General features: G+C 53.0%; 8 protein-coding genes across 8 annotated transcripts; 4 read left to right on the top strand and 4 right to left on the bottom strand.

The window, feature by feature from the left end:
* Positions 1–641: 641 nt before the first annotated feature.
* Positions 642–2,140, bottom strand: BU26DRAFT_505417 (uncharacterized protein; the record flags this gene model as incomplete). Its single annotated transcript, XM_033826852.1, has 4 exons — positions 642–838; positions 884–1,112; positions 1,210–1,510; positions 1,728–2,140. 4 exons carry the CDS (start codon positions 2,138–2,140, stop codon positions 642–644), a joined length of 1,140 nt encoding a protein of 379 aa, XP_033684380.1.
* A 1,248-nt stretch (positions 2,141–3,388) lies between these two features.
* BU26DRAFT_565026 (uncharacterized protein) lies at positions 3,389–4,729 on the top strand (the record flags this gene model as incomplete). The annotated part of the gene is made up of 5 exons (XM_033833342.1): positions 3,389–3,574; positions 3,652–4,009; positions 4,078–4,195; positions 4,266–4,336; positions 4,404–4,729. The coding sequence occupies 5 exons, from the start codon at positions 3,389–3,391 to the stop codon at positions 4,727–4,729; spliced, it is 1,059 nt and encodes a 352-aa protein (XP_033684379.1).
* Positions 4,730–4,902: 173 nt separating this feature from the next.
* Positions 4,903–5,898, bottom strand: BU26DRAFT_565025 (uncharacterized protein; the record flags this gene model as incomplete). Its single annotated transcript, XM_033833341.1, has 2 exons — positions 4,903–5,803; positions 5,852–5,898. The coding sequence occupies 2 exons, from the start codon at positions 5,896–5,898 to the stop codon at positions 4,903–4,905; spliced, it is 948 nt and encodes a 315-aa protein (XP_033684378.1).
* Positions 5,899–6,281: 383 nt separating this feature from the next.
* BU26DRAFT_505414 (uncharacterized protein) lies at positions 6,282–7,319 on the bottom strand (the record flags this gene model as incomplete). Its single annotated transcript, XM_033826851.1, has 1 exon — positions 6,282–7,319. The coding sequence occupies one exon, from the start codon at positions 7,317–7,319 to the stop codon at positions 6,282–6,284; it is 1,038 nt and encodes a 345-aa protein (XP_033684377.1).
* Positions 7,320–8,470: 1,151 nt separating this feature from the next.
* Positions 8,471–9,562, top strand: BU26DRAFT_565023 (uncharacterized protein; the record flags this gene model as incomplete). The annotated part of the gene is made up of 1 exon (XM_033833340.1): positions 8,471–9,562. One exon carries the CDS (start codon positions 8,471–8,473, stop codon positions 9,560–9,562), a length of 1,092 nt encoding a protein of 363 aa, XP_033684376.1.
* A 1,287-nt stretch (positions 9,563–10,849) lies between these two features.
* BU26DRAFT_565022 (uncharacterized protein) lies at positions 10,850–11,698 on the top strand (the record flags this gene model as incomplete). Its single annotated transcript, XM_033833339.1, has 1 exon — positions 10,850–11,698. The coding sequence occupies one exon, from the start codon at positions 10,850–10,852 to the stop codon at positions 11,696–11,698; it is 849 nt and encodes a 282-aa protein (XP_033684375.1).
* A 22-nt stretch (positions 11,699–11,720) lies between these two features.
* On the bottom strand, positions 11,721–13,764 carry BU26DRAFT_540644 (uncharacterized protein; the record flags this gene model as incomplete). Its single annotated transcript, XM_033831559.1, has 2 exons — positions 11,721–13,258; positions 13,597–13,764. 2 exons carry the CDS (start codon positions 13,762–13,764, stop codon positions 11,831–11,833), a joined length of 1,596 nt encoding a protein of 531 aa, XP_033684374.1. The 3' UTR covers positions 11,721–11,830.
* BU26DRAFT_551121 (uncharacterized protein) lies at positions 13,660–14,868 on the top strand. The gene is made up of 2 exons (XM_033832083.1): positions 13,660–13,908; positions 13,982–14,868. Exons 1-2 carry the CDS (start codon positions 13,889–13,891, stop codon positions 14,697–14,699), a joined length of 738 nt encoding a protein of 245 aa, XP_033684373.1. The 5' UTR covers positions 13,660–13,888; the 3' UTR covers positions 14,700–14,868.
* Positions 14,869–14,924: the final 56 nt, after the last annotated feature.

The following is a 14,924-nucleotide window of genomic DNA, read 5'->3' as shown; positions in this document are numbered from 1 at the left end:
ATGTAGATCAATCTACACACAACAATAGCTATACGGCTAGCGGTAGTGTTAATAGAGATGGAAAATTGCATCGGGAAATTGTAATATCCGCTTGAGGAAGGTATTCAACATCCTATGTGACCTGCTCGATCCCATCGCATAGTACATAACCTTTTCTGTTTGTTTCTTCGCCTCTTGAGAATTTGACCAGCCCCAACACAATCGTAAATAACCTCCTCATTCCTTTGTAATTTACTCCCGCCGCATACCTGGCCCACACCGCCCTGAAGTAGAGCCCTAACACAATCGTAACTCGCCTTCCAAGTCCCTTGCAATTTGCTGTCACTTCATAACTAGCTGAAACCGCTCAGATCTGAGATACGGAGTCCATCTTTTCGCACGAATTAGTCGTCAAAAATATCCCGAGGGAATTCCCCGCGGAGCCGCCTGAACCAAGGTAGGCGGGGGGCGAGTTGTTTTTCGATAATCTGGATCGACACTCCCTATCCGTTAGACTTCAGATGCTCCAGTTGCTTCGCCACGCAGTTCAGAAATGGATCGTTCACGCCCCGGATAAGGAGTGGCGATTTCGCGCTTCGGCTTGCAGTACTACTCAGCGCGGTGAGGGTCGATTTCGGGTTCTCCGGAACAGGATATGCGCATCAGGAATGAAAGGCGGGAATAATTCGAGGTCTGTCTCTTCGGACGCCATCTTGAATGGCGGGATCGTCGGAATAGAATCTCGGAATACCACATAGGTTGCGGCGACGAAATATTGTTACGATGTAGAAGACCGCAGTGTGGGATGAGGGGCCTCTACAATCACCCGAAGGCATCCGCCTATGTCTATGGCAAAAGACTACAACAAATACTCACACGACTCGAAGTTATAAAGGTAACTTACCTTGCACGTTTGCACCGTGTGCCTCTCCGAAAGATGGTAAGATCTTTCCCTGAGTCGAACGAAGCTGAAAGATGGAACGACACGCATCATTGCCCGCATTAGGCGATTCCGAAGCAAGATATCTCGGAAAGTGTATATGGCCGAAGTGATGAATAGCTAAAGAACTGCTACAGTACACCCCCTTATCGCCGGGCCATTTCCCAGGCCATGGGCGCTGTCGAGCTGAAGACTGCAAAGCTGGTTCCTAGCAGAACGCCTAGCAAGCCGATATCACTCCCCTCTACCACCCAGTCACCGTCCCTGATAGCTTTATTCTAAGTACTCACCACCTTGCACATGGATGGTATAGGCTGCCAAATCCGTCTGTATCGCGTCACGCAACCACGGATGGCTGGCAACATATTCGTCGAACCAGTGCCAGTAGCGGCTAGCATGGCCTCGATACTGCATGCGAGCAAGGCGCTTTGCCAGTCACTGGAAGATGCTGTTCTCGGGCGCCATGATGAGGCGCACGATTGCGTCGACGTCCTTGTGGGTGAGATTGTCGTTGCTGATATACGCCGTGTAGTAGTTGTATATCCGCTGGACATACGCATCCATCCCCGGAAGCTTGCCGGGGCGGACAATCTTCAAGTCCTTGTAGGTGTTGTTGGTGCGCTTGAGCGGGGGTATCTTCTCGTTCCCGATCGGACGTTGGACCCAGCGCAGGAAGTCAAGGACGCCCCCCCACTCAATCTCGACCAGACTCATTCGGAACCGAGGGCCATCATTGTGTGACCAATCCAGCTCTCCAGTCTTGGTCGACATGGTCCGGAAGATTGCCAGCGGAATCTTACGCACTTACTTAGTGGCGATGCATATGCCCACATAGGGCTCCATATTTAGGTTCTGGCGGCAAGTGAAGTTCATCTTGAGGATAACGGGCTCCTGCTGTTGAAGGCCTTGAGCGACCCGGCCGGTGCCTTGCGGAGTTCGGGCGGTGGTAGCGCCTGGTCCGGAATTCTCAGGTTGAGGAGCGGCGGCGGCTGGCGCTGCGCCGCCTGTAGACAACGCTGCCGTGACAATAGCTGTCGTATAGCCACGAATAGGTGGCGGTAGAGGCCGCATACCGGTTTCGGACTCGCACGGTGTTGTCATCGGCCGGTTGATTGTATTGCCGGCGGCCGAAGATATGATCCTAAGCATTGGGTCAACTACGACATCTGGGTGTTGCCGAGAGGGCAGAACAAACTTACTGCTTGAGCTCGGCCTGTTCATTGGGATTGCCACGGAGTACTATCTTGGAACTAGCTTGATGCGTTCGCAGCAGGTTGGGGAAGCAGGCTGGCTCCGGTTGGCTTTGTCGTAGTTATTGCGTCCGCCTTCGGACTGGTCGCAGCTGCATATGTAGTAGGATGCCGAATGGGAGGGTTTCTATGGGGTTACGGAACGGCGAGACCTCATTTCACTGCGAACAGTTCCACGAGTGGCGAGCCTCATCTTTCCATTCTCAACCCTCCAGGTGGTCCTCGCACTGGGTGAATGCTTCTGTTGCTGCCAAAGCAATGGAGCCAGCGGTCTTACCATATCGCCGGCTTGATAATACTACCGCGGGGCAATCAGATACATCAGGCGCGATCTGTCGAATTGAAGGAGTACATCATCCGAAGCCTAGTATTTATCTCTCGGTTTCCCGCGCCGCACGAGGGGCAAAGTGTGATATGCTCGTCGCAGTCACTTTCTTAGAGAAGCCACTGATCGAAGGCGTGTGTGCAAGCTTCATCTAATTTCTCTCCTCCCCGCACTTCCGTCAAGATTCATGATCGGGATGGATCTCCCCAGTTATGCGAGCGGCTCGAGGTTGTTTTTTATGGGAATAATTTCCGAAAGACTTCGTGGAAGAGCCGGAGGATGTGTCTCTCGAGGCTGTTCCACGCTAACCGTAAGGGCCCATCGCTACCGACGCTACGGACACGGGATGATTATGAAACGGCCCTCAGCCCGCGTGTTCAGGAAATCCACGTGCGCTCCGAAGGGATCCCATGTCAAGGATCAAGAAGGTTGTCCAAGAAAACGCCCGGTTCAGGAACCGCAACAGCCCTGTTTCAAGCATGAACATCAACGTCACTACAGAAAAAAAAAAAAAAAGAAGAGGTCCCTCAGGCTTTGATCTTAAAGAGAGGAATAAAATTGCCTGATTGCATTGCCAGAAGCTTGAAGAATTCGCCGTCATGGAAACTTCGTCGTAAGCTGACGCCGTCGCGACAGTAATATCGCGAATAGGCCGTGATGGACTTTGGACCAGGGAGCTGGACCCCACACGGTGTTTCAACATCCACCAATTGCGGACTAGCTGGGACACATTACGCAACCCCACTGGCTCACTACGACGCACGAGTCACGCCTGAGGCCTCTCATGTATTATCTTCAATTGCTGCGCCTTCTCCCTTTTCCATCTCTAGGGTTTTAATCTTCAAAATCTTCAATGCTTTCCTTAAGCTCGGGCAGCAGAGCACGATACCGATAATGCAGTTATTACCACGCGACGACGATGACGAGATTATCAACTACGTTTCTCCGGAGAAGCAAGTCAATGCTGGGCTGTGGACTCTCTTCGCCGGTGCGACGGTACTGCTCTTCCTTCGCCTCTGGGTGAAGCTCACGCGCCGGCACGGGCTGTGGTATGATGACTACATTCTAACAGCATCCTGGGTACGTATCACCTTATGCAGATAGACTCTGATCACCATCTTGGTCTTCATCTGAATTGCGCTGACACAATGTAACAGATCATACTCCTACTCAATAACGCTCTCATCTCCCACGAATACGCCACCGGCTACGTAACACAGAATGGCGCAAAATGGGATGACAGAATGCACATTCTCATTAACATCTCGTCTTGCGGGACTCTGATTGGTCAAGCCTTGACCAAAACCGCCTTCGGAGTCACATTACTCCGCATAACAAATCGCTGGCAGCAAGGCGTCCTCTGGTTCTGCATCGTCACCATGAATCTCTACATGATTGCTAAGTGCATCCTCCAGTGGGCGAAGCTGTGCGACGAAAAGAGTTATGATGTTTGGTACCGGCTGGACTTCTGTGTGGCGGAGAAGTTCCGAGACGATTTCAAGGAGGGCGGCCAGGGTAAGTAGCAGAATAACGCTTGGTACCCATGGCTGAAAGATGGATAACGCTGATCATCCGATGCCTAGTTTACAACGTCATCATGGATTTTGCATTCGCAGCGTTTCCGTGGATGGTGACGTGGAAGCTGGATATGCGCAGGAATGAGAAGATCGCGCTGTGTATCACTATGAGCCTAGGCGTCATGTAAGTGGTTGTTTTTTCCTCACCCCGCTGGCGCATGGATTTGTGGTGTAGGGAGGCTAACGGACAGCAGCATTGCCATAAGCACTGCTGTCAGGACAGCGTGGAAGGACGACGGCAACAAACGCGACCCTTACTACTACTGTAAGTAATGCAGTCGTTGAACTGAAGCGCTACTTCTATCGCAGTGGCTAACGATGTGTCTTTAAAGGGCGAAACGGCATGTCGAACGTATGGTACTCGTCCGAAGTAGCAGGCACCATCATGGTGCAATGCATCCCCGTTTTACGCCCATTCCTCCGCGAGGTGCACGCCTCGCTTACCTCGAAAAGGCTGACATCCACCGGAGATGGGCGACGCAGTGTGACCTGGTTGAGCAAGCCAACAAGCAGCAAGCACAGGATCAGCGAGCTCAACTTCGGCACTAATGACGGCTTCAACTTTGGTTTCAATGAGACGAAATGCACTGGAGCTATCGAGTTGAAGAGCATCCACGAGGAGTCAAGGGACGATAAGAGTGTAAAAGGGTGGCATTAGGTCAGGAGTATGCATAATTGCTCATGCAAGAGTGATTACTCCTAGCTGTGATCCCTGAGATTATTCAACTAGGTCTACCTGAACTCGAGACCAGTCGACCACCGTCGCCCAAGCCACACTAGAGGTCACCACTTGCTTGTCTTCGCTGGGCCTTCACCCCCAGTTGAACACCATCATGAGCTTGCCTGCGATCCTAAGATCCAACCCCGACCCGAGTTTCGCAACTTCCCACGGCCATTGCTAGCCCTGAACTGGTTCAGCTCATCTTGAACGACGTTCCTCAGCGCCGGCTTCCCCGCCAGATACTGTCTCAACTTCCCCAGATCCTGCACCCGCCCGTAGTACTGATCATGCGCAATCCGCTCCGCCACCAGCTTGAAGAACGAATTCATCTCAGTCTCCGTCGCCACCCTCAACACATTCTCGATATCCTGCAGCCTCAAATCATCATTCGTATACGCCGCCCAGTAGTAATTGAAGATGTGCTGCACGTAGTGGTCCATGCCCATGCATTTCCCCGCACGGATCACTGTCAGGTCTTTCAAGTTGTCCTCCAGGCGCTTGAGTTGCGGGACGCGCTGCTGGTCGGCCATTTTGCGCAGGTAGTCGGCGAGGTAGTTGAAGGGAGCGGGGTTCATGGAGATGTGGAATGCGAGATACTTGGGCGTTGTGGGGTCCGAGAAGTCGATGAGGTGGGCCTTGGTGGATGTCGCGCGGAAGAGGCGTAGGGGGAGCTTGCAGGTTACCTGGTTGCCGGTCATGACGGTAACTTCTAGGCCCTGGACAAGCTCAAGGCGCTCGTTGATAGTGAGGTGACGCACGTCTCGACGCTGCTGCTGCTGCTGTCGGGGAGCTGGAGCGGTCGCCGGAATTGGGGTTGGAATCGGAGCCGCTGACGGAGCAGGCGCAGAGCTGGAGGAATTGGTGGTCGTCCCAGGGGGATTGAGGATAGCCCTCGATTGCGCCGTCGGGAAGCCACGGATAGCTCGTGGCAGTGGCTGCATGCCTGTCTCGGTCGCAATTCTCGACTGCGCGGGTCCGTTCAGGGTGTTGCCTCCAAAAGCGGAAATCAACCTATGAACATATCAGCTTACACAAGACCACGAGCGTAAGGGAACGCACTGATTGAGCTCTCGGCGCGTGGCCTCCTCTTGATTGCTGTTTGCCATTGCGTCTTCGTCGGAGTTGAGTCCTCAATGACGTCCTGGTAGTTGAGTAGAGTTAAAAACATTTAGGAATAAGCTGATGGGCAAGGTTGGTTTATATCGATGGAGAATATGTAAGTGACCAAGAGCTGGGGCAATCCATGAGTGGCGAGTTTTGAATTCACCTCGAAATCTCCCATAGGTGGTCATTCTGTAAATTGTACTGATCGGTGTTCATTCTCTCATTGATAAGAAGAAGCAGAGAATAAGAAAAAGTTTCACGAAGTCTGGGGTGAACTCGACTAGATCTCATCCTAATATCAAGGTAGTACGAAGAATTCCCACCGTCACCATCTATCCTGGTTCGCCATGAATCCCATGGCAAGACAAAACGCTGACGAAACCACTCAACGCCACATTCCATTTCTACCTCGAGGAACGAATCGCGCCTCCTCAGCAGTGAGCGTCCGTACACGGTGACTATTGCGAGCGACAGCGTCCCTCATATCCTGCTCTCGCTGTTTCTCTTGTGCAATACGAGCCTTCTCCGCATCGACCTGCTCTTTCTCAGCTCGAGCCATGGCACGCTGCTCTTCCCAGAGACGGTGAATCTCGGCATCCTCGGCCATGCGCTTAGCCTCCTCCTCGCGCCGGGCGGCGTCTTCCTCTCGACGGCGGCGGCGATCCTCCTCAAGGCGCTCGTACACAGGCTTGATAGCGGCGGCAATCTTGGGGAGGCGAGTCATCCAACGCTGGTACTCTTCTTCGTTGCTGATCTGACCGTAGAGTTGCATGTGAGCGAGGCGGTTAACGGCGCAGCGGAAGAATGTGAACTCGGCATTCGGAGCTGCACGCTCGATCGCTAGAAGCTTGGGGAACTCGGGCGGGTCGTTCTTGAGCGCAGCCCACCAGTTAGCCACGATATGCTTGACGTACAGATCCATGCCGAGTTGCTGCGCTGCGACGATGAGATTGACGTCAGAGACGAAATTCGTCTGCTTGGAGAGCCAGTATGATTTGAGCTTCGTGCAGGTATCCTTCATCCAGCCGAAGAGGAGGAGCATGGCGTCCTTCAAGTTTTTGTCGGCGAGACCAATTCGAGGAATCGAGCCCGTGTTGAGGTATCGTATCCGAGCGACAGATGAGGCCGCGAGGAGAAGACGGAGAGGGACGTCGTCGATGTGCTGGCCTGCGCAGGTTACCTGGACCGTCGGGCCCTCAAGCAGCTGCTTTCGCTTCTCACGGTCCAGGTCGCGGAAATCTTCGATAGCGAAAATGAAGTTCTCCATTTCGCCAGTCATGTTGTCGGTTGTTAAACTGGCCGGCGGTTTCGTAGTTCGGGACTTCTTCTCTTTGGGGCTAGAGGCTTTCTTTAAGTCGGAAGGGAACTTTAAAACTGGGGCTGGAGGCACGCCGCTTGTGGTCGAATGGTTACGCGCGGGCATGGTGAAAATATAAAGTGTTTAGGCTTTACAGAGAAGTGGGGGTCCACTGTTAGCGCTTTGTCGCGGCTCAGGCAGCAATCTACAAATGAGTTAGTCCTAGTTTGCTAGCAGCAAATATGCGCAACATACGGTTGCTTTCTCCGGCTTAGTTGTAAATGGAGAGAGTCGAGGGTTAAGAGACAAGAAGGTTTATATATTCAGGTAGGAGGGGAGGTAGGGCAATCGTCAGCGAGCTCGGGGTGATTGCTGAGTGCCTCAGATGTGAAAACTCATCTGCACCGTGTTCTCAGCCTACATTTGCGATGCAAAGTTTCACTATGATCGCCTGTGCTCGTCGCTCACCTTAGTTATATCTTCCTGGGTGTACATGCGGTGACTCCGCGTGAGCCTTTCAAGTCACAGGAAGTAGCATCTGATCGTCACAAGCGCTAGCAGGAACATCGAAACACAACCCAAGCATGGAGATAGCTCTGATATTTCTCGATGAACGACCCACATCGTTGCGCTCGATATCCTGTCTGATGCAACCGATCAGTGAGCACTTTCACTCACCGGAGCTACACTTCACAATCATTTTTACTTCCTTTTAAGGCGCATTGAAAGCTTCAATTCGGTTTGATGAGCGACTCTTTGTCAGGAACTCGCGCTCAGCATTAATCACGCAACGTGACACTGTTAGGAAACTTGTGATCCTACTGGGAACATTCCGTCACGCTAGGCCTTGCCCAGCAACGACCCGTCGATGCTAAGGACTGGAAAAACATGGAATCGATGCCACAATTGAGCTACGTTCGAGAAAAGAATGGACACTATTCAGGAAGCATAGGACTGAGACTAGGTTCTGTTGAATAGCTAAGGATAGGCATTGGAAAAACGGGAAGGTTTCAAGGCTCGCGTCCTTTGTGAGTGTCTTGAGTCGCTTTCGCAGTAGCCCAAGTAACTGACAAGTACAGTGTGAACACGACGCAGTATCGCCACTCGAAGTAACTGGAAATGGCAGCAAGTGCATCCTGGTAGCAAGGCTTTTGAGGTGAAACAAACTCCATTCCTCGAGAGCGCTAAATCTTCCCACCCGGCCGCCGCGGCGAGTCCAACTTCAATCAAAGCCACTACTGCTCCAGACCAACAACGCATTACTCCTATCTAATGAGATGTCCTCAATATCTCCAAAAACCGCGTTACTACTATCGCTTCTCAAGAAGACACATCTAGAGACCGAAGACGAACTCAAGCCCTCTTCTCCCACTCCAAACACGCGAGGAGACTTGCTTGTCCATATACCTCGGACGCCGAACCCGCGGAATCCCCATTCCTCTGGGCTACTATATACTCTCCGGGAGAAGGAAACGTTCGTACGACGGCTAAGGAAGGAATTGGCAGAGGCGGAGGATAAGCTCAACAGCCACAAGGCCTTATGCATAATGAAGGGGCTTATCGACCGAACCTGCGAGGATGGTTCTCATTATGAGGAGCCTGAGGAAGACTTAAGCTCGATCATGGAAGTTAAACTGCAGGTCAAGGAGTCGTCATCCACGAAGTCGAGGATTGCAATCCTACCGCGACCGACCTCTATTCAATCCTTAATGTCTCCTGCACCCAATCTGACAAGTTCAGAAGATACTCCTACCCTACTCTCGTCACATACGGACTTAACCATTCCGCACCCTCCAATTCAAGGCGGGTCTCAGAATACGACTATACGTGGGGCGCAGCTCACGCGGACCAGCACTGTCAGTATTTTCCGGCACTTACTCTGGACCTTGGACTGCCTACGAACTAGTCTGCCTCTTCTACGCGAGCATGGCTCCTCATTGCGGACACTCAAGACATCATACTCGACCGTCAAACCTGATTCCTCACCATCTCTTCCGGAGAGGAGTCCCGAACGAGACAACGCCGAACCCATACGCGCCGCGCAAGACCGCATAGCCATCAACCACATCTCCATAACGCAGAACCTGCACGATCTCCTCGAGCCCCAGGAAACCCTGAGCGGGGATCGCGCGCCACCACTTTGGCCTTCCGAGGCTTGGAAGTTCGAGTTCCCCTTCATCTCGCTGCATCTCTTGAAGAGGGAGTATAAAGGTCGGAGGAACGACTTCTCGCACAAATATGCGACTCCGTCGGCACGGGATGCGATGTATCATGTGTTGTTTGCGCCGAGACTTCTAGAGGTATATGAAGGGCTCGAAAGGGATGCGAAGCAGTGCGCTGGAGTTTTGCTAGAGGCTTTCAGGGACTAAGGGGCGTGGGAGGGGTAAGACTGATATGGGGGTCTAGGTGATGGGCGCGTGTATGCATTATAAACATTGTAACTCTTGTGTTAAAGTGGTTACGTAGTAGGGTGTACCCCTGTTTCTTCTGCCGAGGGCGGGTAAGATCACCGTCTGCGTCACTGAGGCGAATTGCCCGTACTTTCAGGTCGGCTTAGTGTTAGATACTCGTTCAATTGGCTAAGCGACTCTAGAAAGCAAGCCCACCCAAGTACCTATCCAAGATGACAACTATTCTCTCATTCAAAACCGGTAATAATAAAAGCGACATCAATCTAATGGAAACTACCATACCGCGTTTCCCCAGGGGGTGAAAATGCCGTCCTCATCATGTAGAAACTATTTCATTCTGCAAGATTATATTATATAGGAGGCGCCTGCTTCACGATATCGTCGTCAACGTATTTTGATGCTCAAAATGCTTCTAACAGACGTTAAAGCGCAACATATGCTGCAGAAGCACCTACAAGGAAGGAGCCACCCCTCCCCCCCCTTTTTCCTTCTATTAGTGATAACAGGTGACTACACTACAACGCTGTACACCGCATTAACGCGCTGCTACTGTGCGGCGTGGCAGTATGCCTATATAAGGGTGTTAATAAGCTAATTATTATTCTGCTGCGTGCAGCTGTATAGTATTAATGTATAGCGCACACTACATATCTAAGCACCGCTAAGAGTAGTAGAACACTAAGTTTTATACGCTACTCTACTTTCCCTCTTAGAGAGTTAAAATACGTTACTTCTAGCAGAGTGTTAAGCTTTATTAAAGCTTAAATAGACGTTAATAGGCTAACAGAGCTTAAGCAGACGTTAATAGGCTACTAGAGCTTTAACACTAAAATTAATCAAGCTTTGATATATTTCTACCCTAAAACTACTCAAGAATCGTATCAACCGTAGGAAATAGCTCAGTCAACTCTCTGGGCAATATTATCAAGAAATAGCTTCACAGAACCCCTATTGCGCGGTACGGTACCCTATCCCTCACATAGCACGAGTGTTGCTTAAATGCCGCTCCCCAACGCCTTACTCATTTGAATGTTAGAAAACAAAGCATCTTGCCTTTGGCGCCCCTTTGTACTTTCCCACTTGGCGTGAATTAAACAGTCACGTGACATAAGCTTTCACCATTACCACAAATATACTTGCGCGCCTATAAAATAAAAGCTAAAAATAACACAACACTTTACCCACAAGCCCCACCAATACACACTCTACACTCAATCCCCTCTCCCACAGCCGTCACAACCAATCATGGCTCCCCACAAAAAGAGAGCCCCCTCAAAACCCACGCGAACCATCCCCTCCACATCCCCACCTACCGCAATCAAGCCCTTCAACAAAGCGGATATCCGCCTCCTCCTCCAACAACTCCAGACCCTCCCGGCAGACGTCCAGACGTGGCCGCTCCCCTCCCGGCTCTCCCTCCTACGCGGCGACACCATAACCCTATGCCTAACCTCCCGCGACCCGGCCACAAAACACATCATCTCCCACCCCGTCATCGACGTCCCGAAGTACGCGCTCATGGCCGTCTCCCAGCCCATCCTCCTGCATCTCGCGAAGACGAATCCGCGTGCGCAATCCATCGCGTTCTTCGTCCGCAGCGGGCTAAGTAAAGCGCAGCTTTCAGTCCACGAAGCCGCGCTCCGCGCTCTCGCGCACTGGCTCGCTGCGCTGTGCTCGCCGGCGCCGGTCCCGCTGCAGGTGCCGTCTTTCTTCGCGCCGTCTTTCTTCGCGGAGGTCGCGCTGAGGCACCTGGCGCGGAAGCTGGAGATGGGTCTTTATGTTATGCATCTGGTTTCTAGGTTCGTGGGGGATGCGATAGGAGGATGCTTGGAGGGGTGGCAGGTTACGGAGTTGGTGAAGAGTTGTGTTGGGGAGGATGATCCTATGCTTTTGGGGTTGGCCGGGGGGATGGCGAGGGCGAGGGCGAGGGCGAGGGAGGGTGGGGAGGAGGGGGTAAGGAAGAGGATACGGGAGTTTTTAGGGAGGGCGGAGAATAGGATGCTCAGAATAGCTGTGGTGAGGATGGAGGAGCAGGAGAAGGCGAAAAGGAGGCTGTTTAGTGAGGTGGTGGAGGTAAAGGATGAAGAGGTGTAGAAGTCATGACGGATAGATGAGCGTTCAAGGCCGCTGAAAGACGTCGGGATTAAATGAAGCCTACCTGCGCCCTTGGGAGGGCCCTGGGTTGCTAATAGTATAAACAATGAGATGCCGTTCCGTCCTCCAATCCTACCACTTCAATGCCTTAATTCCCACCAACTTATCCCTCGCTTCCAACCAGGCTCGCAAACCCTCCCACATCCCCACACCATGCCACTTCTTACACCACTCCCCCAACGCCTTACCCCTCTCCATCACCCAATTCTTTCTGTCCTCCTCCCCACCTCGCTGCAGCTCGCACGCCACCGCCCATCCCACCTTCGCCTCACAAACCGGACACAAATACGGCGGCTGTCGCGCATCCTCCCTCAATCCCCCTGTCGATTGCATATTACACGCATAGTACACACAATGCCCCATACCGAGACAGTGGCCAAGCTCATGGGACGCCGTTCGCGCAATCCGGGAGAGCCATAGCGCGCGCAAGTCCTCAACCGTCGTTGGAGGAGAAGAGAGCGCAGAAGTAGCAGTGATAGCGGCGCGCATCGGTCCAGTCTTGGAAAGCCGGATTTGCGAAACAGTCGCAGGCCGAGGAACAACGTCTTCAACCCCACAAAGCGCGTCGGCGTAGGCTTTACAATGGCTCATCGGCCACGCATGCGCGTACTCAATTCCGTCCCTCTCATCGAGTTCCGGAGTATACCTCGCACTCTGCACAACCGCAATCCTGGAGCCGCCGTAAGCTCGGCCGCAACAGAAGTCGTCCTCTTCGCTCTCGTAGATGTCGTGGTCCACGAGGAGGAGGATCGAATACGCATCGGCGGGGAGCATAGCGATAGCCGCGTCGAGGATATCGTTTAGGTTGAGCTGCGCGGTGAAGACGCCGTCGGGGCTGGGGCGCGCGCGGATACGTGTTGCGCGGTCTCCGTATTGGAGGGCGACGTATCTTGGTATATCATTCATCTTCGTGGCTGCTCTGCCCTTCTCTTTCCACGGCACCCAGCGCAGGCGCTGCGGGAACTGCTTGACGTGCATGCCGTGATAGAAAGCCTGTAGGTAGCCTACCACATCATGCACATCCGGCGACTGCATCTCTTCATCTTCAGCAATAGCTCTCTTTCTCTCGTTCTCTTCGCCGTCCACCATCTTCCTCTTTCCCAGACCGTTGCTTGGTGCGCCTCCAGCACCATCAACCCTCACCCTAGTCCACCCCCTCATGAACCCCACGCTCTCATCAACCTCCGGCACAGCCGCCACATACAACGTCTTCCTCCCCGGTGTAACCCTATTCCTATGCTTCTCGTTCAACCAGCTCTTAAAGCTCTGGGCCGGCCCATCAGGATCATAGTTCAGATCGTCATGCGGTAGCACCAACGGGCCCGGGAACGTCTGGCTCTCAACCTTCGCCCCCTTCTCCAGTTCCGCAGATCCCGACTTCTGCAGCATTCGCCCTGATTTCGTCGTAGCAGCAAGTCTCTTCCTTGCATCCGGTCTATCGAAACCCGCGAGCTCAGCGAAGGGCGAGCAATCTAGTTGGAGGACGTCATGCCGACACGGCTGCTTGTCCATCATATCGAACGTCTCAAGAAGAGTGGAGTAGGAGGCAGAAATCATTTTCCATTCGATGTGGAAGATTGCCAGCATAAAACCACATTGTTGCCTTGGACGAGGCTGAGTCGAATGCCCTCGCGCTAGACCGAATGCAGTTAGCCGAGTCCATTCGCCGCCTAGACTAAGGAAGCACGGCGCGTCTGTGAAGCTTAGCATTACTCCACTCTTCGTATATAAATCGTCCCATGCCTTGAAGGATGTCAGCAATATATCGATTCTCGACAGCGAAGCGCTGTTGCCCCAGAAAACCTGCTTCCCACCCTCTCAAACGAGCTGAAACTCACCATCATCGAACTCCTCTTCGCTGACCCTCCTCCACAGCCAGCATCAGACAACAATGAAGAAGAGCCGCAAAACGCAGCTCCGCTCATCAACGTCGGCCTCCTCCACTTAAGCTTCGCATCCAGACTCTTCCGCACCCTATGCGCACCCCTCCTCTTCCAAACCCTCATTCTACGCAACGATGAAAAGAGCGGAGAGTCGATCAAACTGCTTTCCCAAGGGCCCTACGCCAACGTCGTCCGCGAAATATCCTACCTCGGCATCACCCCCCTCCCACCAGACGATAACGCTTCTATGGGCCATTCGCAGGACTCGTAAGGACACCCCATACTATCTCCTTCCCGCGCTCTTGTACCATATTTCTCTGACGCTACGTCTGCCATGCAGCGACCAAGGCTCCGAAAACAAAGCCTACCTCCCCGCACCCTCAGACTTCCCCAGCGTTGTAGAAGACACACTATCCAATCTACCCCGCTTCCCCAAGCTAGAGCGCCTAAGCGTCGAATTCCCCTTCGGAGACGAAGCCATCACAAACGGCTTCTACCACGCCGAGGCGCCCGAAGAGCCTGCGCAGATTGAAGAGCGCGAGCAACGCGCCGGCTGGCGCGCACTCATGCGCAACACGTACGCTGCCATCTCCAGCAACGGGCCCGGAGTCGTGAAAGGGCTGAGCTTGCGCAACATAGTCGCGAAGGAAAGCATGGCTTGGATCACTCCGGGATGGCGCGGTTTCCTGGGCGGACTAGAGAGGTTCGAACTGAGTTTGAGAGGTGGAGAGAATGGCGCGGGGTGGTGCATGAGCACGAATGAGGGGTATCAGGACTTCGTCGGGGCACTAGGGCGCTTGTTTTTCAACCATCTTGGCGGCGCGACACACCTCACGGGGTGCTTCACTGACGAAGGTCCGGCGGGCATAAACGAAATTAGGCTCACAGCGCTGCCCTTTCATGCGGGCCAAATGCCTCGTCTCCAACACATCTCGCTTTCCTACGTCTTCATCTGCCCCCCCTTCCTCACGCTTCTAAACTCGCATGCCGAAACACTGCGAAGCGTGCGGCTAGAGAAGTGCTTCGCCATTTATGGGCCCGATTCCAGCATGTCATAGGCCAACTTCTTCGATTGTCTTGTGGTCGCGGATCACCCGTTCAGCGCGCTGCGTGAATTCGATGTCGTGAGCCCAGCAAAAGTAGGCATGAAAGAAGGGAAGGGGAGGGGACTGATATACGGGTACATCGATGACAAATATGGAATTTTGGGGGAGGACAATGCTGAGGAGACGTATAGAAGGGGGCACACGGGCAGGAAAGATGAGAAGGCGTTTGACAGGTTT

Source organism: Trematosphaeria pertusa (genome assembly GCF_010094035.1).
Source record: "Trematosphaeria pertusa strain CBS 122368 unplaced genomic scaffold BU26scaffold_7, whole genome shotgun sequence".
Classification (NCBI taxonomy): Eukaryota; Fungi; Ascomycota; class Dothideomycetes; order Pleosporales; family Trematosphaeriaceae; genus Trematosphaeria; species Trematosphaeria pertusa.
Note: the sequence above shows the minus strand (reverse complement) of the source record. Positions and strands in the feature narration are given on the sequence as shown.

What these genes read in the sequence shown, in the direction of transcription:
- BU26DRAFT_551121 (XM_033832083.1), top strand. Translation starts at nt 13,889, where the DNA reads ATGGGCCATTCGCAGGACTC. An exon ending in ATGGGCCATTCGCAGGACTC is followed by an intron (nt 13,909 to 13,981) that starts GTAAGGACACCC and finishes TCTGCCATGCAG; the next exon opens with CGACCAAGGCTCCGAAAACA.